The 26,547-nt window shown below is 49.2% G+C and overlaps 1 protein-coding gene across 1 annotated transcript; it reads left to right on the forward strand.

The window, feature by feature from the left end:
- The first annotated feature begins 431 nt into the window (after window positions 1-431).
- MYL4 (myosin light chain 4) lies at window positions 432-13,544 on the forward strand. The gene is made up of 7 exons (XM_059668269.1): window positions 432-633; window positions 4,963-4,990; window positions 8,763-8,912; window positions 11,100-11,273; window positions 11,718-11,795; window positions 12,797-12,841; window positions 13,373-13,544. Exons 1-6 carry the CDS (start codon window positions 517-519, stop codon window positions 12,823-12,825), a joined length of 576 nt encoding a protein of 191 aa, XP_059524252.1. The 5' UTR covers window positions 432-516; the 3' UTR covers window positions 12,826-12,841; window positions 13,373-13,544.
- The last annotated feature ends 13,003 nt before the right edge of the window (window positions 13,545-26,547 follow it).

The following is a 26,547-nucleotide window of genomic DNA, read 5'->3' on the forward strand; positions in this document are numbered from 1 at the left end:
GGCCCCAGAGTGGCTCTCAGCTTAAAGGATCTTGGCTTCAAAGGAATGTGCAGTGGGCTGCCTCCGCGCAGGAGGGGCTAAAAAAAGCCTGACCCTCCCCTGGGCTTTGTGTGAGGGTTATCAACTGCTCAAGTCAGCTCATCTCTCTGGCTGGACGCTGGCATTTTTGAGAGGGCCTGTTGTCCTGGCCCCTCTGGGTTTCCACCAATTGGCAGGAAGGGGTCAGTCTGTCCCAGAGGCAGAGGCTGCGAGGGGTGTGAGGAGTGGGGAGAGGGGGAGGGGGCCGGGAGCACCAAACCTGGTGACAATACACAGTTGTCAGCTGTCCCCTGCTGGTGTTTCTTCCTTTTATAGTCAGTAGCAGCTGCTCTTGCTCTCACCCAGGCCCTCTGTGGGGGCTCCTGCCCAGGATAAAAGGGGAGGGAGGCGGCCCAGGCTCCCGTCTCGTTTCCCAGGTGCCACAGCTCTTGGTTCCTTCCTAGGTGCCACCTCCACTAAAGATCTCGGCAAGGCAACATGCCTCCCAAGAAGCCTGAGCCCAAGAAGGACGCAGCCAAGGCAGCCCCAGCCCCAGCCCCTGCCCCAGCTCCGGAGCCCCCCAAGGAACCTGCCTTTGACCCCAAGAGTGTAAAGGTGAGTGAGCCTCAGCCCCTGGGATGGGGTGGGGGTGGCATTCAGGACCCTATTGGCCTGAAGCTTAGAGACCTACTTCAAGGAGGCTGGACTCGGGTGAGGCTATGGGGTCCATGCCCCAGATCACAGTCCTGGGGGGCAGTGGGGCAGGTGCTGGGGCTGGGGAGGGTGTTTTGGGTTGTAGGTCTTGCCCCTCAAGAAGAACGGGTTTCTGCTCCGTCTGACAAAGCGCTGCTCTGTCACCCTAACTTGCCCAGCAGAGTTGGGAATGGCAGGGAAGTGCAACCATTCAACCTTTTTAAAAAATATATATTTTATTGGTTTTTTTACAGAGAGGAAAGGAGAGGGATAGAGAGTTAGAAACATCGATGAGAGAGAGAGAGGAACATCAATCAGCTGCCTCCTGCACATCTCCTACTGGGGATGGGGATGTTGCCCGCAACCAAGGTACATGCCCTTGCCCGGAATCGAACCCGGGACCTTTCAGTCCGCAGGCCGACGCTCTATCCACTGAGCCAAACTGATTAGGGCCATTCAACCTTTTTAAGGCACTCTGGAGGCCACCATAGTGAAGTGAAAGTGACTGACCCTTTCCCCAGAGGTAGTATGTTTCTACATGGAAAAAGGACACGTAATGTAACTGCCAGCGGAATGTGGCGTCAGCGACGTCCGTAGTGAGGGAGTGTGCTCCCTGTGCCTGGGGAAGGCTTCGCTCTCAAAGATGAGGTGAGAGAAACCTGGTTCCCTCGCCTCCTCCCCACCAGGCGGGCAGCTCCTTCTGTGGCCTCAGCCTGGGCCCCTATCTGGCATCGGCAGAGCACTGGCCCACCCCAGCCAAGACCCTCGCTCTCACCTGGGGTGGCTGCTGACCCTGCTTCCGCTCCCACCCCAGCCCCATTCCCTCTCTGCCCTGCCCTGTCTCCCTGACATTGGCAGGTTCCTCTTTCTGGGGCTGGCGCAGGCCCTGCCGCTGACTCAGTCCTTTCAGGCTGCCCGCTCTCCGGCGCAGCTGCCGAAGGAATGGAACTGGGAGGGCAAAGGCCTAGGAAGGAGCAGGTCAGAGGCCTCTGGAGAGCGAAGCAGTTTTAAGCCTTGGCACCGGAATGTAAGAGGGCAACTGGCCACTGGTATGAAGAGCTATTAATAACAGGTTGGGCGTGGTGGGCCCCTGGGAGTATCAGCCTCAAGTCAGGGCTGGGTGGTGAGGAACCAGAGCAGGTTCTGTGACCAGTAGGCAGGAGATGAGAACCCCAGCTCTCACTGGGTGACCCTCCCTGGCCCTCTTAAGGTTCCTCCCCGCCCCCACAGCCCCAGAGACCCTGCAGTTGGGCCAAGGAGCCCGGGTTGATCTGTGGTGATGCCGCCAAGGGGCAGGAGTTAAGCAGAACTGGCTTGGCCAAGAGAGGAAGGCAGTTGCCCATCCCTGAGCTCGGTTATGGCACCACTCTGGGGAAACTGAGGCATCGTGTAGGATCTGAAGAACACCCGCAGGTACTCTAGGTCATACATCACTCTATGGGCAGAGCCTGGCAAGAAAAGCTGACTATCTGGCCTGTGTACTGAAGGGTCCTGGGTTTGATTCCGGTCAAGGGCACATGCCTGGATTGTGGGCTCGATCCCCAGTAAGGGGCATGCAGGAGGCAGCCGATCAATGATTCTCTATCATCATTGATATTTCTTTTTTTTTTTTTTTAATTAAATCTTTATTGTTCAGATTATTACATTTGTTCCTTTTTTTTTTCCCCCCATAACTCCCCTCCTCCCAGTTCCCGCCCCACCCTCCGCCCTCACTCCCCACCCACTGTCCTCATCCATAGGTGCACGATTTTTGTCCAGTCTCTTCCCACATCTCCCACACCCCTTTCCCCCCCAAGAATAGTCAGTCCATTCCCTTTCTATGTCCCTGATTCTATTATAATCAACAGTTCATTCTGTTCATCAGATTATTTATTCACTTGATTCTTAGATTCACTTGTTGATAGATGCATATTTGTTGTTCATAATTTGTATCTTTACCTTTTTCTTCCTCTTCCTCTTCTTAAAGGATACCTTTCAGCATTTCATATAATCCTGGTTTGGTGGTGATGAACTCCTTTAGCTTTTCCTTATCTGTGAAGCTCTTTATCTGACCTTCAATTCTGACTGATAGCTTTGCTGGATAAAGTAATCTTGGTTGTAGGTTCTTGGTATTCATCACTTTGAATATTTCTTGCCACTCCCTTCTGGCCTGCAAAGTTTCTGTTGAGAAATCAGCTGACAGTCGTATGGGTATTCCCTTGTAGGTAACTGAGTTTCTTTCTCTTGCTGTTTTTAAGATTCTCTCTTTATCTTTTGCTCTTGGCATTTTAATTATGATGTGTCTTGGTGTGGTCCTGTTTGGATTCCTTTTGTTTGGGGTTCTCCGCGCTTCTTGGACCTGTAAGTCCATTTCTTTCACCAGGTGGGGGAAGTTTTCTGTCATTATTTCTTCAAATAGGTTTTCAATATCTTGCTCTCTCTCATCTTCTGGCACCCCTATAATTCTGATGTTGGTACGCTTGAAGCTGTCCCAGAGGCTCCTTACACTATCCTCGCATTTTTGGATTCTTTTTTCATTTTGCTTTTCCGGTTGGATGTTTTTTGCTTCCTCGCATTTCAAATCATTGACTTGATTCTTGCGCTCCTCTGGTCTGCTGTCGGGCGTCTGTATAATATTCGTTATTTCAGTCTGTGTGTGCTTAATTTCTAGTTGGTTCCCCAATATAAGATCAAGGGTCTTATTACTTTTCGTGTAGATCTCATTAAGTTTATCGGCAGCTTCTAAACAGTTCTTGAGAGACCTTAAAAGTGTGGTTCTGAACTCTATTTCTTCCATTGACAATTTTGTCCTGTTTCTTTGTCTCCGCATTTTGTTATGCTTCCTTGGTGCACCCCCTAGTGGTCTTTGTTCGCAGTCTTATAGATAAATCTTGATTGTTGTAGCTAATTCCAGGGAGGGTTTGACCTCCAGGCCAAGTGGCTATGAGAATCAGCTGTGTCAGCAGTGAGAGAACTTATGTCCTTTAGGGAGGTGCTAATCTAGCCTTTGCCTGAGGCTATCCGGCAAATGCCTGTGTGCAGGGCTTGGGCGGGGGGGGTCGCACAGGATCAATAGGGTGGGCCGGAGAGAGCAGTTATGGAGGCTCTCAGTCCTGTCCCAAGGGGCTCTGCCTCTCTGAGTCCCAGCACCCGCTGCAAAGCTGGGAGAGAAAGCTGCACTCGCTCTGACCAAAGCCAGACAGTCCCGCTTCTCCCGTTTGAGTCTGGGTCCCTAAAGACTCGCCCGGATCTGGTGCTCAGAGTCTGCGACTCCCTCCCGATTGAAAACAACAACCGCGCCCTCCGCCGCCAGCCCGCTCCGCGCACTCCGCACCTCAGAATTTGACTTCAGCACTGTGCCTCCTCTGAGTGTCCGTATGCGTTTCTCTTTCCTCCTAGTTGTAGGACTTCCACTCAGCCAGCGTTCCTGTGGTTCTGGGTGATATCCCTTCCGTTTTTTGGTTTCACTTTTGAAGTAGTTGTTCAAAGCAGCAAACTCCGGCGTTAACCTATGCCGCCATCTTGGTTCTCCTCATCATTGATATTTCTATCTCTCTTTCCCTCTCCCTTCCTCTCTGAAATCAATAAAAATATATTAAAAAGGAAAAAGAAAATCTGACTATCTCCCCAGCAGGACACCTTTATTTCTGATTTGTTCTCCTAATGCGCCACGCCCTGTGGGACACCACTGGCAGGCCTGGTCCTAGTGTCTGGGCACTCTTCCCCGCCCTACCTTCCACATTCTCTAAAAATCAATGGGGAAAATATCCTCTGGTGAGGATTAACAACAAAAAAAAAAAAACAAAAAAAAAAAAAGAAAGAAAGAAAGAAAGAAAAGAAAAAAGGAAAGGGAGGCCAAGCGTGAGGAGTGGAGGTGCCCAAAGGGAGAGGAGGTGTGGCTGTGGGAGGATTGTGGAGCAGGGAGAGTCTGAAGGGATGAATGTGAGGTCAGTTTATGGCCGATAGGACAAGGAATTCACATTTGACACAAAGAAATTACAGCAGGGAGTGGGTGTAGGTTCTAGAGTTATCCAGGGCATTTCACTGGGAATCATCACTTAACAAGTGGTGCTGAGAGAGACTTGGAGGCTGCATTATTTCACAGCCTGTCAGTCGTGTCCCATTCATCAGGGGCTGGTGTGCTACCTTTAGCCCGCAGCCTCCTCCCTCCTCATCAGTGGCTGTTGGAGGTGACCTGACTGCGGTGGAAGCCACTTCTGCTTCCCTTTGGAAACCTTTGGCGCTCTCACGCCTCTGTTTCTCTCCCCACAGATAGACTTCACTGCTGACCAGATAGAAGGTGAGTACTAACAGCTCCCGTCCGCCCCCACCTCCACCCACACATACCCTCTCTGTTGCACTTCCTAGAGGAAGAGGAGGAGGAGGAAGAGGAGGAGGAGGAATTGTTGTCATCACCATAATAGTAATCACCATCCCATCTAATAAAAGAGTAATATGCAAATTGACCGCCACTTCAACACAAGATGGCTGCCCCCATGTGGGCACAAGATGGCCACCACAAGATGGCCTGCAGGAGAGGGCAGTTAGGGGCGACCAGGCCTGGAAGAGAGGGCAGTTGGGGACAACCAGGCCTGCAGGGGAGGGCAGTTGGGAGGGACCAGGCCTGGAAGAGAGGGCAGTTGGGGGCAATCAGGCCTGCAGGGGAGGGCAGTTGGGAGGGACCAGGCCTGGAAGAGAGGGCAGTTGGGGGCAATCAGGCCTGCAGGGGAGGGCAGTTAGGGGTGACCGGGCCAGCAATGGAGGGCAGTTGGTGGAGACCAGGCCTGCAGGGGAGGGCAGTTGGGGGGGAACCAGGCGGACAGGGGAGGGCAATTGGGGGCAATCGAGCTGGCAGGGGAGCAGTTAGGTGTCGATCAGGCTGGCAGGGGAGCAGTTAGGGGGTGATCAGGCAGGCAGGCAGGCAAGCGGTTGGGAGCCAGCAGTCCTGAATTGTGAGAGGGATGTCTGACTGCCCGTTTAGGCCCGTTTAGGCCTGTTTGGGCCCACACCGGGATCAGGCCTAAATGGGCAGTCAGACATCCCTCAAGGGGTCCCAGATTGGAGAGGGTGCAGGCTGGGCTGAGGGACATACCCTCCCCCACCCCGTGCACAAATTTTGTGCACCAGGCCTCTAGTCATTATCATAATAGCAAACATATTTGGTGTTGATTTGCCATTTGCTCACTTTTGCCTATGACATGCTATTATTTGAGCCTGCATTAACTCATTTAATTCTCACAACAACCCTGAGAGATGGGGACTATTACCAGCCCATTTTACAGGTGACAAAGCTGAGGCTTAGAGAAGTTGGGTGGCTTGCCCAGTCTCACACAGGCAGTCGGTAGTGGAGTCAAGATCCAAATTCAGGCAATCTGATTCCAGATCTACTAGTAGTTCTTAACTGCTCTGCCAGAACACCTGGAACATAATGAATGCGTAGCAAAAATGCCTTTTTCCTCCTCTACCCCCCAAATCTACTCTAACGTATTTAAAAGCCCCCATTCCTGTTCCTGTTATTGGAGAGCCCTCCTTTGCGTTACCAGCTTCCTCTTCCTTCCTCCTGAAATCTGCCAAGATGCTCACCCACTAATGGTGGCAGGGCCAACACTGATTGGGGTTGCCCTAGTCCACCTGTGATCTCCGTTAGCAATGCTTCTCCATCTTTGATGAAGACAATTTATTTTTCTCAATCTTATGTAAAGTGTTACTTAATGTAGCTTCAAGACAAGCTTCCAGATCTCCACCCACCCTCCAACTTGGTGGTTGCCCCTCCGCCCATCTCCTGGTGTTTTGACTTCCTTCTCTGGTCCCTCTCCAGATTTTCATGTCCTTCTAGAAAGGGGTTAGCATCATTGCTCATTGCTCTAGCAAGCTACAGACTATTGAGAAAAGGTTTCTTCCGAGCCCATTAGCATCACCTCTCAGACACCTCAAGGTCACCCAGGTTTTTTTTTTTTTTTTTTATGGGATCAATGCTAAACTTCAGTGTTTGGTTTTCCTGTGTGTGTACTTCCTTTTGAACAGGTATTATCACGTTGCAGAGTGCCTCCACACACTGCCATCTCATTTGACGCTCTCAGTAACTGGGAGTGCTTGGTCGGTGGAGCATTAGCAGTCGCTGCAAGTCTCTTCCTTCTCCTTCCTCCACACCATTTCCTTGGTTTCCTTGATAGCTGGTCAGAAGTCACATCTGCATTGGTCCAAAATGAGGGCAATAATACCGACAGCATAAGGTTTTTGTAAAGATTAATGAGATAATCCATGAAAAATGATCAGCTCAGGGCCTGGTCCACAGTAAGGACTCAAGTCGTAGGTTGTTCTTATTCCTTTCCTCCTCATGTTCCATCTTCCTACGAGGTATCATCATAGTCTTCTTTTATGAGGAGATTCCTTCTTTTATTAGATTCGACCTGACTCGTTTGAGTGAACCAGGAGGAGATCAAAAAGTCAGAGTTCAGAGTCAACTAACAAATATGTATTTATTGAGCACTGAATTTGTGCTGAAAGGCAAGCTAATTGCTTCAAAAGTTAAAAAAACAAATTAAACCCTCCAACACAGATGTGAGATTGGTGTTATTTCCTTATTACAGAGGTGGAAACCTAGGTTTATTGAGGTTAAATGACTTGGTCACATAGTTAAATGGTAAAATTAGGGCTAAAGTCAGTAAAATAATACTAATACCATTGTTGGAGGATTTGATATGTGCCATTCATTGTGTTAAGGGTTTTTACATAAATTATTGTATTTAATTTGGATGTAATTAAAAGACCCTGTGAGACAGGTGCCATTTATAGAAGAGATTTTTATAGAGGTTAAATATTTACTTTCCCAAAGTCACACAGCTAGTAAGCAATGAAAATAGAATTTGAACTCCATTATTCAATAATGTGACAGACATGCGGTTTTCTATCTTTTAAATTCATCCAAAGCCTAACAAAGAGGTACAAGTAAACGTTTTGGGGAGCCAGCTTTGACATGTGGAATGATTTGTAAGTAACCCATATGCAGCCTCTACGTAGATAATTGTTTCTAACGTACTTGGAGAGGCTTAAACACAGCTTTTCTCCTGAGAAGTTTACACATTCTTCTTTGGCTTATATTGTTAATCTGCTTAGTAAACGATTTCTTTGTGGATGGTATAAGGTAACTTCAATGCCATTCCCAGTCCAAATTATCCCCAGTAATGAACTGCTTGAATCCAAATTAGTGAGGAATTAAGGTTCTTTGCAAGGGCCCAGGAGTGTCTTAATTCAGCCTGGCCCCGTGGACACCTGCCCTGATCCCTTCAGGGAGTGTAGTCCTTGTCGATCTAAGCTGGCTTGAGAACCAGGAAATCCCCGTCGTCCTCAGCAACCCACTCAGGTGAACGCTGTATCCCCACTTAGAGCCAAAGAAAGGAGGACGCGCAAAGGTTAGTGGTTTGCCTGAGGCCATGTGCTGGTCAGTGGCAGAGTCGGAAGGTCTGTTTCCACCGTGTCATCTTCTCGGGCCTGGGAGCCCTCTTTGAGCCCGGAACAGGAAGTACTGATATTAATTAGCTGGCTTTCGAACAGGTATGATCACTTCGCAGAGTGCCTCCACATGCTGCCGTCTCCTCTGACACTCCCAGTAACTGGGCATGCCCGATGGGTGGCGCTGTTGCTCCCCGTGGTGCCAGGAAAACAGACCCGCCCGGCTTATCCTACCGAGGTCTGCAAAGCCAGGAATTCTTACCCCTGAACCAGTGCTGCTTTCACTTCCCTGACATGTTCAACAGTCAGGATCCTCACCTGCACCTGGGGAGGATGGGTGGCTGGGAGGGCTGGAAGCAGGGGAGACATTCATTATGTGACAACCGACTGATAGCAGAGATCCCAGACCCAGCGTTGGAACAGGTCACGGAGGCCCTAGGCTGCCCCTTTAGATGTCAGAAAACAGGGCGGGTGTGCGCTCCAGGGAGGACCCGGGAGGGAAATATTGAAACATTTTATAAGCCACATTGGGCTGCCCTTCAGCCCGGGTGGAGGCTGATCAGCCCCCCGCCCCTGCCTTCCCCTGGCCCAGGGGGCTGAGCTGGGTCGTCTCTCCGCAGAGTTCAAAGAGGCCTTTTCGCTGTTCGACCGGACCCCGACTGGGGAGATGAAGATCGCCTACGCGCAGTGTGGGGACGTGCTGCGGGCGCTGGGCCAGAACCCCACCAACGCGGAGGTGCTGCGCGTCCTGGGCAAGCCCAAGCCCGAAGGTCAGCCGCTGGGCCTTTCGCCCAGATCTGCCTCCTGTGGGCCCCTCCCTCCCTTCTCCCCTGTATCCCTTCTCGCCCAGCCTCCCTCCCCACGTAGCTGACCCTTGCAGAATGTGGCCTGGCCTTGCTCCTGGAGGGCAAAGCGACATCCTATCCTCCTCTGACACTCAAGGGTGCCAGGGACACTGGGAAGGGAGGCTCGGTGGGAATCTGATAACTAACCACCCGCCCCCACTCCCCACCCGGGAGCCCCTCGTCTAGGCGTCACAGCGCTGAGATATCCTGTGACCCTTGTGAGTTTTATCACAAATAATTTGTCTGATAATGGTCAGAGCACTGAGGGTGGCAAATTACTCATTTAATAGAAATTAGAGCGGATTCAAGATTAGCTCTAGAGCGATGCCTCTTTCACTCATTTGCATTCGGCCAATGGGAGTTTAGAAAGTGGTGCAAGGGAGTGTGTCTCATTGGTGAATGTCATCTGTCATGTGAGGCAGTAAAGTTAACAGCTGCTCCTGCCCCAGTCCTTTCGCACAGGTCCTGCTCCTCAGAGGTGCTGGCACTAGGTGGGGCCAGGCAGACATGCAGACATGGCAGGAGCACCCCCACCCAGGGTGCACCATCTCTGGAGGTCCCCTCCCCCTTCCTTTGTTCTGACCCCTCCCCTCCTCCTCTTGCTGGTGAAGACACCAGTGCAGGGTGAAGGATGTGGGTAGGAAAGGGCCAGAGGACTGATAGATCCTCCCTTCCCCCAACTGGTGGGCGGGGTATGACGTAACCTGCAGCCCAGAAATACCTGAGTGACTAACCAGGTACCTTATATGGACTATACATTGGACCACCAATCCACACCTGCCAAATACCCTAAGCCCTTGTCCTATATGGACAATGCAGTAAACCCCAATCAGTGTCCACCGAGTACACTAAGCCCCCCACCCCTTCCCATTCCGCCCCTCAAAAGGCGTGCCCACCCCTGCACGTGTTGCTGTCTTGTGAGGCAGCCCGGCAGGTGCTTTCCCTCTAAGAAAGCCTGTAGTCCTGGTTTTAGGCCTCCGTCTGATCTTTCAAGGACCAGAAGCTTGTTCAGGTCGGCAGGGCTTCTCAGGGGTCAAAAGATATCTGGGCACTTCCATTTGGAGGGGTTTCTAGGTTGTTATAAAAGAAAGAGTCCAGCCAGTGTGGCTCAGTGGTTACACACCCACCTGTGGACCAGGAGGTCAGGGGATTCCCCATCAGGGCAGATGCCTGGGGTGGCTGGCTCCATCCCCATTGTGGGGAGTGGGTCCAGGAGGCAGCTGATTGATGAGTCTCTCTCATTATTGATGTGTTTTTTCTCTCTCTCCCTCTCCCTCTTTAAAATCAATAAAAAATATTTTTTAAAAATGGTTTACATCTATTAAATCAGTGGTTCTCAACCTTGGCTGCACATTAGAATCACCTGGGAATCTTTTTAAAAATCCTGATTCCTGGGCCTCATCCGCTGGAAATTCTGTTTCTTTGTTATGGGGTGGGGCCACAACATTAGTCACAAAGAAACAGAATTTCCGGAGGATGAGGCCCAGGAATCAGGATTTTAAAAAGATTCCCAGGTGATTCTAATGTGCAGCCAAGGCTGAGAACCACTGTATTAAATTGAAGCTTTTTAACACACTACAATTGTGCTCGCTTCGGCAGCACATATACACACTACAATGGGGGAGAAGTATACTAGTCATAAGAGAATTGTAAATTTGTAAAAATTATTGCTTCAGATAGCTCTAGTCAATGTGGTCCAGTAATGAACCCCAAATGCTGAGTTAGAAAAAATAAAATTTTTTTTCTTTTTGCAATCCTAGCAGTTTGCCTCTGTGACTGTATGTCTGTCACATGTCCGAAGTCTCAGTTGGGCCCCTCAGATTCTGTTGTTGCCACCCTCAGCTCCCCACCTGGAGCTCAGAGGTCTGGTGGTTCCTTTTCGCTTCTGCCCTTTCATTGAGAAGAATGCCCCGGAGCCAGCCTCCTGCCCTGCTCCTGTGGGCTCTGGGCCCTCCAGGATCACTGGCTGGGTGTCCCACCCAGAAGTGGCTGCAGCCAAGCCCTGGGTGCTGCCAGGGATGGGTCCCACTCGGCAGAGCTGGGGGGAGGCCCCTCTGCTCCCTTTGCGATTCTGCTCATGTCACTTCTCTTTCCTTCCCCTGCCACCTGCAGAGATGAATGCCAAGATGCTGGACTTTGAGACGTTCCTGCCCATCCTGCAGCACATCTCCCGCAACAAGGAGCAGGGCACCTACGAGGACTTTGTGGAGGGGCTGCGCGTGTTCGACAAGGAGAGCAACGGCACGGTCATGGGCGCTGAGCTTCGCCATGTCCTTGCCACCCTGGGTATGCCAGCCGGGCAGAAGCAGAGTGGAGGGGTGGGAGGTGCCCGGGGGCAGCTTTGGGGAGTCCCTGCGTCCTGAGGATCACATCCTGGTCCAGCCCTGGCTCCCTGCCCCAGCTGGGTTTGGAAGAAGAGGGGAGCAGGTTGGCAGAGCAGGGGTGACCGCTGAGGCCTGAGAGGTGGGACCCAGGGTTCCTGTCCTTACCTTTGCCTTGGTCACTGGGGCCCTGGTCTGTTCACCCAGTGAGAGCTGCAAGGCAGAGGGAGAGGCCTGGGGGCCTAGGAAGGGCTGTAAGACCCTTGGCTCCACTCTGCAGTGCCTTTGGGGGAGGTATGGTCTGACCACTTCCCAGGTCAGGAAGTCCTTCAGACTTGAGGGGGTGTTTGGGTTTTTCCTGTCCCTCCTTTGCCATCTGCAACTAAGAGCCTCCTGCCTCCCACCCCAGGAGAGAAGATGACTGAGGCGGAAGTGGAGCAGCTGTTAGCTGGGCAGGAGGATGCCAATGGCTGCATCAATTACGAAGGTATCAGGTCATGCCTCGCTTCCCCGCGTACCCAGGCAAGGAAGGGCAAGCACAGTGTGGGCCGGGCGGACTGCAGAGGAGAACAGATCCAGGAACTAGTGGACATGGCCACCAGTTTGGCTTTGGTGTTGTTCCTTTCCATCCTGGTATAATGGAAGAAGCATGAAATTTGGAGATAGATCTGTGATACATGAGCTATATCACCTTGATTAAGTCACTTACCTTCTCTGAGCCTCAGTTTTCTCATCTGAGAAATGGGGTGATGCAGGTACCTTTCTCAAGGTTGTGGGGACTAGTAAAGGTAATATATTTCATTTATGTTGAGTATCAGCACAGAGGGGACAGAGAGCACAACTGAGGTCTCTTTCCCTCTTCCAGCTCCTCCCACCAATCCTCAAATAAGAGAAAGAACCACAGTCTGGAGAAGGGATAGTAGGAAGGTTTGAAGTCAGGCAATATAGGGAGGAGGGAAGAGGTTTAAGGGGCCAAGAGGGCAATAAAGAGCTGAGAAGGGCCAAGTTCAAGGGCTGATTTAAAAAAAAAAAAATTTATTGATATTTTGCAGAGAGGAAGGGAGAGGGATAGAGAGTTAGAAACATCGATGAGAGAGAAACATTGATCAGCTGCCTCCTGCACACCACCCACTGGGGATGTGCCCACAACCAAGGTACATGCCCTTGACTGGAATCGAACCTGGGACCTTTCAGTCCACAGGCCGACGCTCTATCCACTGAGCCAAACTGGCCAGGGCAAGGACTGATTTAAAAAAAATTTTTTTTTATTGATTTCAGAGAGGAAGGGAGAGGGAGATAGAAACATCAATGATGAGAGAGAATCTATTGGCTGCCTCCTGCATGACCCCCACCGGGGATTGAGCCCACAACCCAGACATGTGCCCTTGACTGGGATCAAACCGGGGACCCTTCAGTCCCCAGGCTGATGTTCTATCCACTGAGCCAAACCAGCCAGGGCCAATGGCTGATTTTTGTCTTCTTTCCCAGCCTTTGTCAAGCACATCATGTCGGGGTGAAGCAGGCCCCTCCAGGGTGAGTACAACCTCTCGAACCTGGTCCTTCCTGGGGCCACAGAGGGGCTTTGGAGCAACATCACATGCCCAGACTCTTCTGGCCCAGCCCTGACCCCGGAGAGGAAACCGCAGGGGCTGACAACTGGAGCGCAGCCCAGCCCCTTCCATCATCTCCTCTCCAACCCCTTTGCTCCTGAGTCCTCTCCTCATTCCCTTCCCGCCCAGCTTCCTGTCCTCCCTGGCCTTTGCACCCTACCTTGACTCTCATCAGCCACATCCTCCTGCCTCTCCTAGGGTCTCTCAAGGCCAGACACCATTTTCTCCCTCAGGCCTGGGGCCGCTTGTGCAGGTTCTGGTGGATGAGAAAGCCAGGTCCCAGGTGGAAGGAGTGTCCCTGCCCTGTGCTCTTGACCCTGTTCCTCACTCTCTTCTCTGTCTTCCCCTGGGCTTGGTGCCATCCTGATAGGGAGGTGGGGTCCGTTATGGGAGGGCCGGGGAGGGACTGGGTATGGAGGGAGAGATGCCCTTTCCATCTAGCACTTTCTTCCAGGTGCCTGGCCCTTGGACCTAGCCCTCCCAGGGTGAGTTAGTGAGAGGCCCTGAGTGACGGAGCTGGAGCGGGAGTCCTGGACTCATCACTGCACCACAGCCCGAGTGCCTCATGGGCCCATAGCCCTCCCTGCAAATAAACAGCTCCAGCAAGGCTGGGCCGCGTTCCCTGATCCTCACCAGTCTCTGAGTTGTTTCTTAAACACTAATTAATTTAGGGGTGTGTGTGTGTGTGTGTGTGTGTGTGTGTGTGTGTGTGTGTGTGTGTGAAACAGAGAGAGAGAAAGAGAGAGAGAGAGGTCACTTGAGGCCTCATGTGTATTCCTCAGAGAAATGAGTAGTATCTGGGAGTCAGGAGACAAGGGCTCCCCATGGATCTAGATCAGGGGTGGGCAAACTTTTTGACTCGAGGGCCACAATGGGTTCTTAAACTGGACCGGAGGGCCGGAACAAAAGCATGGATGGAGTGTTTGTGTGAACTACTATAAATTCAAAGTAAACATCATTACATAAAAGGGTAAGGTCTTTTTTTTTTTTTTAGTTTTATTCATTTCATAGTTTGCCCACGGCTGATCTAGATAGAAGCATGAGGGTCAGACCACGAGCAGAGAGCTCTGGAGGGTCTGCGGTTTGAGGAGTGGTAATAGGGGGAGTTCCGTTCCTTCCAAGGCTCACTGTCCAGCTTATCCACCTCCAGCTGGCAAGGAAGGAGAGAGGCACCAGGAGCTCTGAGGACACCAGGGACTCCTCAGATATATGGTCCTTGCCGCTTAAAAAAATTGTGGTTAAATACACATAATATAAAATTTTCCATCTTAACCATTTTTAAGTGTACAATTCTGTGGTGCTAGGTATATTCACACTGTTGTACAACCAACCTCCAGAACTTTTCATCTTGCAAATCTTAACCTTGATACTCCTTAAACAACAACTACTCCCTCCCGCCAAAGTCTCTGGCAACCACCATTCTACTTCCTGTCCCTATGAATTTGACTGCTCTAGATACCTCATCTAAATGGGGTTGGACAGTATTTGTCTTTGTGTGACTGGCTTATTTCACTTCACTTAACGTCCTCAAGGTTCATCTAGGTTTTAGCATATTCAGAATTTTCTTCTTTTTAAGGCTGAATAAGTATTTGATTGTATGTGTTACCACATTTTGTTTATGGTCCTTGTTTCTTGATGTGGCCCTTTAGGTACAAAGCTTTGGGCCTTGCATGTTTTGGCCATCTCCCTGACTCCCTGTTCAAACCCTGGGCTCCATACCCCGGGCTCCAGCTTAGGGCCCTGGAAAGGGTTGGGTCAGAGGGAGCACAGACCTCAGGCTGGGAGGGCAAGAGAGCATGGAGAGGCAAGCTGGAGGAGGTCATCAAGAGAATGTGAGTGCCAGCTGACCCTAGAGGTGGACCAGGGCATTCGAGGCTCCTCACCCCCTCCCTTGTCCTTGGCGTGTACCCTCTGTCCACTGTTCCAATACTAGGAGCTGTTTCAAGGACACGGCCTTGAATGAGCACTGTGTTGTTGAGACCATCTGGACTGTGTATGTGACTGTGCCCCATTAAAGTCTCTACCTAAACCTGGAAGATTCTGGTGCCGAGATCTACTTATCTTTCTGCTGCCCCAAACAAACCTCATACCTAAGTTCCCGTTCTTATCAAACCTGCTACTTACCGATCTGGAGGGTCTGCCTCTTTCTTCTTGCCCTCCGTGTACAGAGTTCACTTTGCAAACCAACAGCATAATATTAATATTCAGAAAATGCCAATTTCATAAATTATCTTCCCTAATTAGGATTTACAAAACCTCCCTACGGCCTACTGGTCATCCTCAAACCTTCCTGTCAGTGTCTAAGGCCTTCCTTTATTTGCCCCAGTCTCCTAGGAACAGCACTTGCAGCAGCCAGCTGACCTCTGTCCCCGCTGTTAGCTCCCTGCTCTGCCCCCTCTCCTCCTCTTCCTCCTCCGCTTCTTCCTCTTCCTTCTCCTCCCTTCTTGCTTGATCCATGTTATTCCTACCTCCTGATGTGCACTCCTCTTTCTGCCTGAAGTATTCCTCCTACCCTTTGGAATTTTCCCACTGCCAGGGGTCTCTGCTACTTAGCAATGGCCATAATTTAGTCTCCTTAATGCAATCACCGAATTTGAACTGAAGATATCAGAGCTAGAGGAGAGCCTGGAGACTTCTAGTAAAGTGTAATCAACCTGAGAGCGGAGCAGCATTTAGCATAGTGCCATCATGTGTTTGACCTCCTCTAGGTTAAAAGGCTTTTAAGGTAGAATGTGTGTTTGTGAAGATGGCTAATGATGCAACATCTGCCTCCTACCACTAGGTGGCACACTTGCAGCAGCATGCTTTCAGTAAGACGCCCAGGTGTGTGATTCCATGAGCTCCGTTTCTTCTTAGCAATGTAGTGTCACATGTTACAGTTTGGAAATTAATCTCATTGACAGAAAAGACAGAACTGAGGTCAAAATAGAGGTTGGGATGTGCTGCTGATGTCACACTGCCAGCCCTTCCTGTTCTTGGTGCTATGAACAGCCTCTTTTTGTTCATTTTAACATGAAGCAAAAAATTCCACCTCGTTCGGACTTATGCCTTCTGGGCCTGCTCTCACAGTCCCGTGCCGCAACTTTTATTAGTAATTTGCTGTTGGCTACCCCTCCTTCCATCGTGGTGGATAAGAACCCTGCAGAACTGTCTTTCCTCAGCTCCATCTTTCAGCCCCTTCCCCAACCTGTTTCCTTTTTTAGTTGTTTCCAGTTCTGCTGTGAGTACCAGCCATTCCTCCGGTGATAGGATCAGAGATTCTTTACCAGGAAGACCCTTGTGGGGACATTCATGCTCTTTTTCCAAGGAGAGAATTTTCATATTGTTTTCAAAGGGGTCAGAGACTCAACAAAGGGTAAGAACTGCTGTTTCAGAGCCTTTGTGGGATCCTGTTTATCTTTCCCCTGAGTGTTTTGACGTTGCATCTGCTGTGGCCAGCCTTCCTTCCGGGCAGCCATGTGCTCTCAGATAGTTCGTCTCCTTCTCCCAGCACTCCCTTCATTTCCACCTCTCCCCCAGCCATTCCTTGGGTCACACTTAGGTTTAGAGAGGAAGTTCCACCTTTTAGTACTTCTTTCGAGGCCTCACTTTTAGCTGAATGAGGATTCCTACCAAGTTCCTCTGGATCTTGCCTCAGACTCTGTTGGATCTGCCTGGGTGCATTCCTCCTCCCTTCCCCACAGCTGGGGCCCGGGGCCCACAGTCTCAACCGCATTCCTGTGGTCACTTCTCCTCTGTTCCTTTATCATGTTCCAATGGCCTCCACTGGGCTTCCTCCCTCAGATATGTGGGCTCCTTGTGGATGTAAATCTTCTTGAAGGTCATGCCCACTGTCCTACCAGTTTATTTTTTCTTGTAACAGAGTCCAGCATCAAATGGAGATGCTTCCCATCTCACAAACTTTTGGTCATACCGAAGAGAGTGTGCGCACTTTCTAGAAAATCTTAGTCGTTTTGCATTTACATAAATTCTTATAGTGTTACTAGGGACAGACATTTCATTTTGTAACCAAGGGCCATGGTCAGTGTAGGAACAGAGAGCGGATGATGTCCTGGCCTCGGTTTTCTTTGTGGCGTGTGAACTTTGGTCTCGGCTTCTGAGGACTTGAAACAGCCCATCTCGCAGCGCTGGTCTCAGGGCTCCCTCAACTTCCATCTCCCGGGGTTCAAAGCAGAGTCCAAAAGAAGGTTGCCTTGGCCCTACCCTTGCTCCCATTCCATTTCCACCCACACTTCAGCTCTCAGCTCGCCTCTCTGTGCTCTGAATGTTAAGGAGAAGCCAGAGGTCAAAGATCAAGCATTCAAAATCTTGGTCACCAGTGAGAATGTGGAAAGAGCTCTTTTGAATGGTGGTTAGTTTCACAATCATTTACTTAATGCATTTTTTTGCTGGCACTGAGAGATTTGGGTTTGACTTAGAATTGGGTCTTTGTGATATTTGGTCAGGGTCTAATTTCTTATAATGGCAGCTGGCATTTTGCCAGGCCTTTGGAGTTTATAAAATCAAACAGCACCTGGTCCTTGCCCTCAAGGAATATCAAGACTGATAGGTAAGCTAAGCCATGCACTGTGCACAAATACAAAAATATCATCAAGTAGAAGGCAAAGGTTCTCAGTTACTAACAAAGAAGTGGGGGAATTTTAAAGGGAGAAGCAAGATTATTTCCAGTTGGGAGATCAGAGAAGGCTCTTTGGAGGAGGAGGAGCTGGCACTGAAACGGTAGAGGGTGATTTTGACACATAGAGGCAGTAGACAGCAGAGTTAATGTCTTCGCAGGTCAGGATGGGTCTATACGAGCTGTGTGAACCTTGGGCAAGTTTCTCAACCTCACCAAACCTCACTTTCCTGATCTATAACATCCGGAAAATACTAGTCCTGACCCCATTGGGTTATTACAAATGAGCTAATACCTGTAAAGCACTTAAAACAGTGTCTGTAACATATTACCAAGGACTCAGTACATATTAGCTCTGGCGGGGAGAAGGGTATTCGAGGCAGAGGAACAGCTCTAGCGGAAGAAGGAAAATGAAGCAACTGTTATTCTTTTGGGAAACCCTCAAATAATAGAAATACCTGGGGGACAAATGGAGAGAGAAATAGTGCCCATCGTTGTTGACCTTACTGCCTTTATGCCTGCTTACCCTGTGCTAACGCCCTTCCGTGTGCTTCCTGGGCATGTCCCAATGCTCTTCCCAGCGACTCCCCGCTGGAGCAGGTGCAATTGCCCGCATTCTACAAACTAGGGAGCTGAGGCTGATAAAGGCTAACTAGCCCTCACAGGGGCCCTCAGCGAGTGTGTTGGAAGCTTCAGGAATCAGACCCAAGTCCTCTCGCTGCCTAGGCCTGCGCTCTGAAGCCCCAGCTATAGAGCCCTTGCCTTGGCTGACCCCTCAGCCCCATGCTGTGCAGGTTGACACCTATCAAGCCACTTTCTCATTCCAGGCTTCCGTTTCCTTTTGAAGTAAAGGAGTCAAGGATGCGCCGGAAGTCCCTTCCAGCTCTAAGGAGTCTGGTGGCTTTTTCTTCCCTCTCCTCAAACCTTGTCTTTATCCGGCTGTCGTGTGTGCTCTGGCCTGATCACAGGCCTGCACGGAAAGCAGAGGGCAAAGCGCTGTGGCTCCTTCGGTACAAACCTGCCAGGTTACAGAGAAAATCAAACCTGCGTGTAACAACATCGGAGCAGAAGTGCCGAGGTGATTTGGAAGAGAAGGAACCGGCGGTGGGATGTGAGTCAGACCCTTCCCAGGAGCAGGAGTTTAGAAATCCACCGCAAAGGAAATGGAGGATTCTGCTCTGGGCTCCAGCTGGGAAGGTGGAATGAGGGCCCGCCTCCCTGGTGACCCATCTCTCTGGTTTCTTCTCCGTGGCATCTGGGCAACTGGTTGAGATGCATCTCGTGGGTCATTGCGGGGAGAGATGGAGCAGGAAGAGTTTTTGAGGGTAGAGAGGGGAGGCAGTGAGTCACTTGCTTGATTTGATTTGCAGCTTAGGTGGACATGTTTCAACATTGCTTTTTTTCTGAGCATTTTGTATTTGTTGGGTCTTGCTACATAATCACTGCCATATTTTTTACTTTGTTTTCTAGCTTGATAAAAGACACAATTAAAAAAATTACCACAGATAAAAAGGGCTGGGATTATGTCATACCTATGTAGCTAATTTCATGTACTTTCAGCAATTCCATCATGTATATCTCCCATCTTTTAACATGCTACAATTATTATTTTTTAATTTATTTCTTTTTGTTGTTGTTAATCCTCACCTGAGGATATTTTCCCATTGACTTTTAGAGAGAGTGGAAGGGAAAGGAGAGACACACAGAGAGAAACATCAATGTGAGAGAGACACATTGATTGGTTGCCTTCTGCACATGCCCCGACCAGGACCAGGGATGGAGCCTGCAACCGAGGTACGTGCCCTTGATCAGAATCAGTTATGTCCCCCTACCTCAAAGAGTATCCATGGTCACCTGCTACAGTGTCCCAAGTGCCTATTATGAGTCACCTCTTAGGGGGTAAGCATTGAAGGCTCCTGGGTATGGAGAATGCCAGGGTTTGAAATTGAGGGTTACAATTTACCAGTGACCTTGGGCAAGTGACTCTCCCTCTGTGGACCTCAGTGTCCTCATCTATAAAACAAGGATAAAAACAATACCTACTTTCAGGAAGTTGTGAAGATTTTACAAGGTAACGTGTATGAAACATTTAGCACAGTGCCCGGCACGTAATAAGCCCTCATAAATGCTAGCTGCAGAGTTATCACCACTCTGCCAACTTAGATGAAATCTTACTCAGTAGATTGCCCAGTCAAATTAGGAAGCAGTAGGAAACACCTTCATTTTGTGACCCGAGCAAAGGAAAACTCTAGAAAAATAGGGCATTCACAAACTAGGATGACCCCAGTCTGAAGGTTTCACCACATACAAAATCCTCTATGTAGGGGATGGGTGTGGGGGTTCCTGGGGAAGAACCAAAGACAGAGTGGGTCAGGAAGGCAGATGAAAGGCAGTTGTAACTACCCAGGTGTAGGCACAGGTGCCTGAGGCCCGAGGGAAGAGAATGGAGCAAGAGGGGTGGAGAGGAAAGATAGGGAGGAGGAGGGCCAGCAAGGTGGAGGTGCTCTCCTGCCAGGGTTCCCAGGCGGAGTGCAGGACGTGTGGGTCTCCCGCTCCTCCTCCCTCAGTCCTCACGGCCTCCAGGTCAGGGTCAAGGACTTCAGGTCTTCCTGGGTTGGAAACATCCAGAGCCATGGGGAAGTGAGGCATACGGCTGACCTGAGGCTCGGTTCACAGTCATCCCACTCTTTGTCATTCTTTCAGGGAAAAGCTGAATCCCAGGGGCCCTCTATTTGGCCCAGACCTTGGTCTAATGCCCAGGTTTTTCCGGCGTGCCTGTCATATCTCAGGAGTCAGCTGGGCTTGGCTGGTAACTTTTTGTCATAGTCAAGACAGGAAGTGGTCAAGACTTGAAAATAGAGCAGCCCTGTGGGTGAAAGGGTGGGAAAACGCTTTTCCTGAGAAAAGGGGCCCCAGGTGCCTTGTCCTTGGGTTCTGACGGGATCAGGGACCTGATGCTTTTAGGTCTTGGCAAGAAAAGGAGTCCATGAACTTGGGACAAGGTGAGACTTGTCCCAGCAGCACTCATTATGCCAAGGATCAGCACGGGTTGCTGCAGGGCCAGGGAACCTGACCCGGGGGCTGTCAGAGGGTGGTCGGTTTGCCTAGCCAGGACCCTGCCCATTGCCTGTAATATCTTTCTGCCCCAGTTTGACCAGCATTGCCCAGGGGGCCTAGTGATAGGCAGCAACAGTGAAGCAGTGGGAATTACGACTGGTAGGCAGAATTTGGGTATAAACTGAAATCCAGAATAGATGAGTTGATCCTAAAGGGGAGAAACAGCTCACATGTATTGAATGCGCAGACCCTGTGCTAAATGACTTACATTCACTTTTTCCATCCAGTCCCCATTTTACAGATGGGGAAAACAAAACTTAGCGCAGGTAAGTAACTTGCCCAGGATCATGGAACTAGCAGGTGGTGGAGGTAGGATTCAAACCCTGGCTACCTAACTATTGTGCAGACAACCCTTACGTTCCTCTGTCTCTTAAGAAGGAGAGTAAAGAGGGCCTGAGTCCAGCTGCAAGTTTGGATCCACGGGAGCAGGGCCTCAAGAAGGGTCCCCCGGGATTTAGAAACAACGGAATTCGGGGCCAGAAGCCAAGCAGCAGCTCTGGTATCAGAATGAGGCATCTTCCTGGCTTGGGGTTTGGGTGGGGAAAGGGTCTGGTCTGGTCTGACAGGGGTGAGAGCAGTCACGTGATATCCTCTGTGGGCACGGAGCTTGCACCCAGGCTTGGCCCTGTATGCTGAGCTGGGATGGAAGACCCTTGGGCCCTCACACTTTCTTCTCAGCGGAGGAAAGTCCGGCTCACGTGAGGATGCATCCAAGACAGAACTGGGTTGCCTCAGGCCCCCCGTCTGGGCTCTGGTTCTTGGAGGGCAGGGTCTGGCCATCTTCACAATTGCACCCTCACTATGCTGAGGAGCACCCGGCAAACAGGAGGTGCCCACTACGTGCTTGTGAATGAATGTTAGATGCCAAGGCTGAGCTCATCCTGCCACCACTACCTTGATAAAAATCTAGGCGTAGTTGCTAAGATAGCTCCCCAAAGCCCAGAAACTCCAAGTTATGACACTTTTAGTCCGTGTGAACTCTGAAAAGCCCATTTTCTTTCAAGCCAAAGAAACAGCTGGGTCATCCTCTCTCCATGGACGGAAGAGCTTCTGCCAAAGGTGTAGGAGGAGAAGATTCTGGGCCAATACGCTGCTCCATACTTAGTTTTCTTAACTGGTGGAATGGATTTGCACTGACAGGGCTACAATCTCTCCATAAATAATAACAAAAATAATATATCCCTCTGTGCTTTTCAGATTCCAAAGACCTTTCATATTCATGGTCTCACAGAACCTCATAACCAAGTGTGTTAGGAAGGTATAGAGTGGGGTCTCGGATGGGGAGAAGGGCAGGGAACAGATAATTATTTTTAACAGATAAGGAAAAGGAATATAGAGAGGATTTGGAGACTTTTCCAAGACCATCTAACTTTAAGAGGTGGGGCAAGGACCTGAATCCAGAGACCTTCTGACCTTTAGGACAAAGGGGAATGAAGCATGACCTTGAGGGCAAGAGGTCCAAGAAATGCCCACAAACCTGGTTCCTCCAACTTATAGTGGTGCCAACGAGGAACTGAGTAGGAGTGGCTTCTCCAAGGAGATGGACTGTTAATGAGAGTACAAGGAAAGGGTTCCTATTTTGGTGTCAGTCTGGCCAAGGTTGGACAAGGAGCCAGATAATGTGACCTTTGCCCCTTAAATAGATCTTGGGAAAGATTTTTTTTTTTACTACCTGTGATGCATTGGATACTCCTCCGTGGTCCTATTACCTGGGGAGTTTGGCACTTGGGCAAATAACAGAATGGACACTCAGGTCCCCCAACATTTTTGCTTGATTAACATTTTATTAAAATTAACTACCAAAGGCTGCTAAGAAGGTCAAAAATAGGAAATGATTCTTTTATTTACTGAGGGCCTATCAGGGACTATAAAGATAATAAACTGTAGTCCATGCACTCAAGGATCTCACTGTCCAGTAATGGTGGAGGCGGTGAAGATAAATAAAATAATCACAGAGCTTCTGCTTCTGACTATGACAAAGTGACTGATATGGAACTTGCTCTCCTATAGTTAACAACAGAGAATTTAGACAAAATATCTGAGAAACTGCTTTTGACCAGAACTTAGGCAAAGCGGATGCATAATCCTTGAGGGGAGGGAAACATATGAGGTGAGCCCTACACCTGGCCAGCTTTCTGTCAGGGTGACTTTCTGGAATATAGGGAGAAAGGGTGGAGCCTAAGAAGTGCATGATGGCCCGGCCGGCGTGGCTCAACAATTGAGTGTCACCCTATGAACCAGGAGGTCACAGTTTGATTTCTGGTCAAAGCACATGCCCAGGTTGTGGACTCCATCCCCAGTGTGGGGCGTACAGGAGGCAGGGGATCGATGATTCTCTCACATCATTGATGTTTCTATCTCTCTCTCCCTCTCCCTTCCTCTCTGAAATCAATAAAAATATTTTTTTTAAAGAAGTGCATGATGGTCTCACTGAGCTGAAGGCCATAGAGCTACTGAGGAAGCTGTGATTGGCGGGGAAAGCTCTCAGAGAGGAAGGGGTTGAACAGAGAGGTGCCCCCAGAAGTTCATATGGATGTCCTCTATGGTTTTTAGATGAGGATGGGCTGCAGAGGTGCATGGTGAGACTCAGAAAGGCTTAGCGGAGAGCTGCTGAGAGCTGGCGGGGAGCTAGACTGGAACACACGGCTTACAGATATTGGCGTTTCGGCCCAGTCAGAGTGAAGAGATCTCACTGACCAACTCAGGGTACTTAAATGACACAGAAAGCTCACATTTTAGGACTAAGGACCATGTTCTACAATAAAAAATGACACCCTAAGACTATGGATAAAATAGAAAAAGAGCAGTCCTGAAAAGAGTAAAACCAAGACTGACCAGACCAGAACTCAAATACTCTTCAAGGGAAGACAACATACATTCTGAAATGAATAATCTACAATGTTTAGTATACAATCTAATATCACTACACATGTGAAGAAGCAGGAAGTAGGGGCTCATAATTTAAAAGGGGAGAAACAGACTCTGAGATGAGTCAGAGTGAGCAGACTGGAATTTTATAATAGCTGCTGTGAACATGTTTAAAGACTTGAAGGAAAATGTAAACATGGTGATTGAAGATAGGAGGAATCTCAGCAGACAAACGGGAACTATAAAAAAGAATGAAGGGAAATGCTAGAATTTAAAAGCACAATGTCCAAAATATTCCCCAGATAGACTTAACAGCACATTAGAGACTGCAAAAGAAAGGATTGGGAAATAGAGAGAGAGATTAATGGACTACTTAATATGCAAAACCAATAAATGATTTTTTAAAAAATAAGCCTCAGTGGCCTTTGTGATAATATATAAACACTTATATAATTATAAACTTAGATATTTAGATGACATCTAAAAATACTTATAGTTTCAGAGGGCAAGGAGAAAGCTAATGGGAAGGAAAAATATTTGAAGAAATAATGGCTAAAAAGTTCCTATATTTGGCCCTGGTTGGTGTGCCAAATGGTTAGAGCGTTGGCCCTTGCACTGGAGGGTCACTGGTTTGATTCCTGGTCAAAGGCATGTACCTGGGGTGCAGATTTGATCCCCCGACCCTAGTGAGAGTGCATGAGACTTCTCAATCCACCTCCCCCCTCCCTTCTACTCTCTCTAAAAATCAATGGAAGAAAATATCCCTGGGTGAAGATTACCAAAAAGTTCCTATATTTGGTGAAAAACAAACTACTTATATATCCAAGAGTCTCATCAACTCTAAGCAGGATAAATACAAAGTAAACAGTACCTATTCACCTTACAAGTCAAGCTGCTGAGAAACCAAAGATAAAGAGAAAACTTAAAAGCAGAGACAAACCTGGGACAACTTGAGTAACCAAATAAATAATGATAGTAAAGGATTTTAACTCAGAGAATGAAGTAAATATCCATGTATTTATACTGATATAAATAAATAGATGAATTTTAAAAATGAGAAAGAAGGGGCAGCTCTTCCTTATTTTGGAATGCCAATCAATAGCTGTAGAAGGAAAAGGGGAAACAGAAAATCATTACTAATCAAACATCACAGTAATTGATTGCAGTCAAGAACCATTGATGGGTGCTAAAATTAGTGGGTGAAAGTATGAAGAGAAACGAGATATTTGCATAGAATTGAAGGATCTTGGGGATATCATGCTAAGCAAAATAAGTCAGACGGGAAGAGTTAAGAACCATATTATTTCACTCATATGTGGGTTATAAAATGAAAAGCAACCAATGAACAAACAAGAAAAACAAACAAAAACTCATAGACACAGACAACAGTATGGTGGTTACCAGAGGGAAGGGGGTGGGAGTAGAAAAGGGTAAAGGAGATCAAATATATGGTGATGGAAAAGGATTTGACTTTGGGTGGTGGGCACCTATGCAATATACAGATGATATATCATAGAATTGTGCACCTCAATAAATGTAATTTTAAAAGTAATTGTCATTCTAATTAATTTTAAAAATGAGGATGAAACAAAGAAAGTTAAATAGTGGATCTTCATTACAAAATTTTCTAATGAAACTTCTTCAGATTGAAGGGAAATAATAGATGGAAACCCAGAACTAGAGGATGAAATGAAGAGCACAAAAATGATAAATATATGGGCAAATTTAAAGGTTATTTTTTGTCTCCTTATTTAATTTATGTAAGAGGCAACTCTTTAAAGCAAAAATAATATATTGTGAGTTACTATGTATTTAGAAGTAAGATATATGACATTAATAGTACTGAGGATAGGGTTTTTCAATAGGATTATACGGTTACTAGAAGCCCTGTGCGAGAAATTGTACGGTTCTGCCCACCCACGTGCTCCTCGCCATGCTCACAGCCCCTCCCACCTGCACTCGCCTCACCACACACCTTGCCACGCCCACCCGCCCGCCGCCCCGCCCACCTGTTGGCCGCCAGCCTTGCTGCCATCAGAGCCTGTGGGTTGCCCCGGAGGGCCCAAGAAGTGCTCCATGCACCTCCTGGTGACCGGTTGTTTGGTTGTTTCAGCATTATGGCCACTGGCTTTTTATAATGTAGACTAGGGGCCCGGTGCACAAAAATTTGTGCACTTGCGGGGGGATTGGGGGGTCCCTCAGCCTGGCCTGTACCCTTTCGCAGTCTGGGACCCCTCAGAGGTTGACCACCTGCTGGCTTATGCCTGCTCCCTGGGGGATTGGGCCTAAGATGGCAGTCAGACATCCCTCTAGCAGCCCGGCAGCCCTCGGGGGATGTCCACTTGCCAGCAGGGAGCAGTCCTAAGCTGCAGTCGGACATCCTTAGCACTGCTGAGGAGGAGGGAGAGGCTCCCACCACCACCGCTGTACTGGCAGCCATCAGCCTGGCTTGTGGCTAAGCAGAGCTCCCCCCATGTGGGAGCTACTGACCACCAGAGGGCAGCTCCTGCATTGAGCGTCTGCCCCCTGGTGGTCAGTGTGTGTCATAGTGACCAGTCATTCCCAGTCCTTCTGCTGTTAGGGTCAGTTTGCATATTACCCATCTACTATATAGGATAGAGGCCTGGTGCATGGGTGGGGGCCGGCTGGTTTGCCCTGAAGGGTGTCCCGGATCAGGGTGGGGGTCCCGCTTAGGTGCCTGGTCAGCCAGGATGAGGGGATGATGGCTGTTTGCAGCTGGTCATACCCCCTTCAGGGTGGGGGTCCCCACTGGGGTGCCTGGCCAGTCTGGGTGAGGGGCTAAGGGCTGTTTTCACGCTGGCGGGTGACTGAAGCTCCCAACCTCTCCTTTTTTTCTTTTTTTTATTCTGGGATTTATTTACCTTCTATGGCTGTCACTGGAACTGAGAGGCGGCTTTAGCTCTGAGGCTTGGCTCCAGCTCTGAGACCTCGGCTGCTGAAAGCAGGTATCTGTGTTTGTTTGGCTTCTATAATTGAAACACTGTTTCAGCTCCAGCTCTGAGGCCTGG

Source organism: Myotis daubentonii, chromosome 16, assembly GCF_963259705.1.
Source record: "Myotis daubentonii chromosome 16, mMyoDau2.1, whole genome shotgun sequence".
NCBI lineage: Eukaryota > Metazoa > Chordata > Mammalia > Chiroptera > Vespertilionidae > Myotis > Myotis daubentonii.

What these genes read in the sequence shown, in the direction of transcription:
- MYL4 (XM_059668269.1), top strand. Translation starts at nt 517, where the DNA reads ATGCCTCCCAAGAAGCCTGAGCCCAAGAAGGACGCAGCCAAGGCAGCC. An exon ending in CACTGCTGACCAGATAGAAG is followed by an intron (nt 4,991 to 8,762) that starts GTGAGTACTAAC and finishes GTCTCTCCGCAG; the next exon opens with AGTTCAAAGAGGCCTTTTCG. An exon ending in CCATGTCCTTGCCACCCTGG is followed by an intron (nt 11,274 to 11,717) that starts GTATGCCAGCCG and finishes CTCCCACCCCAG; the next exon opens with GAGAGAAGATGACTGAGGCG.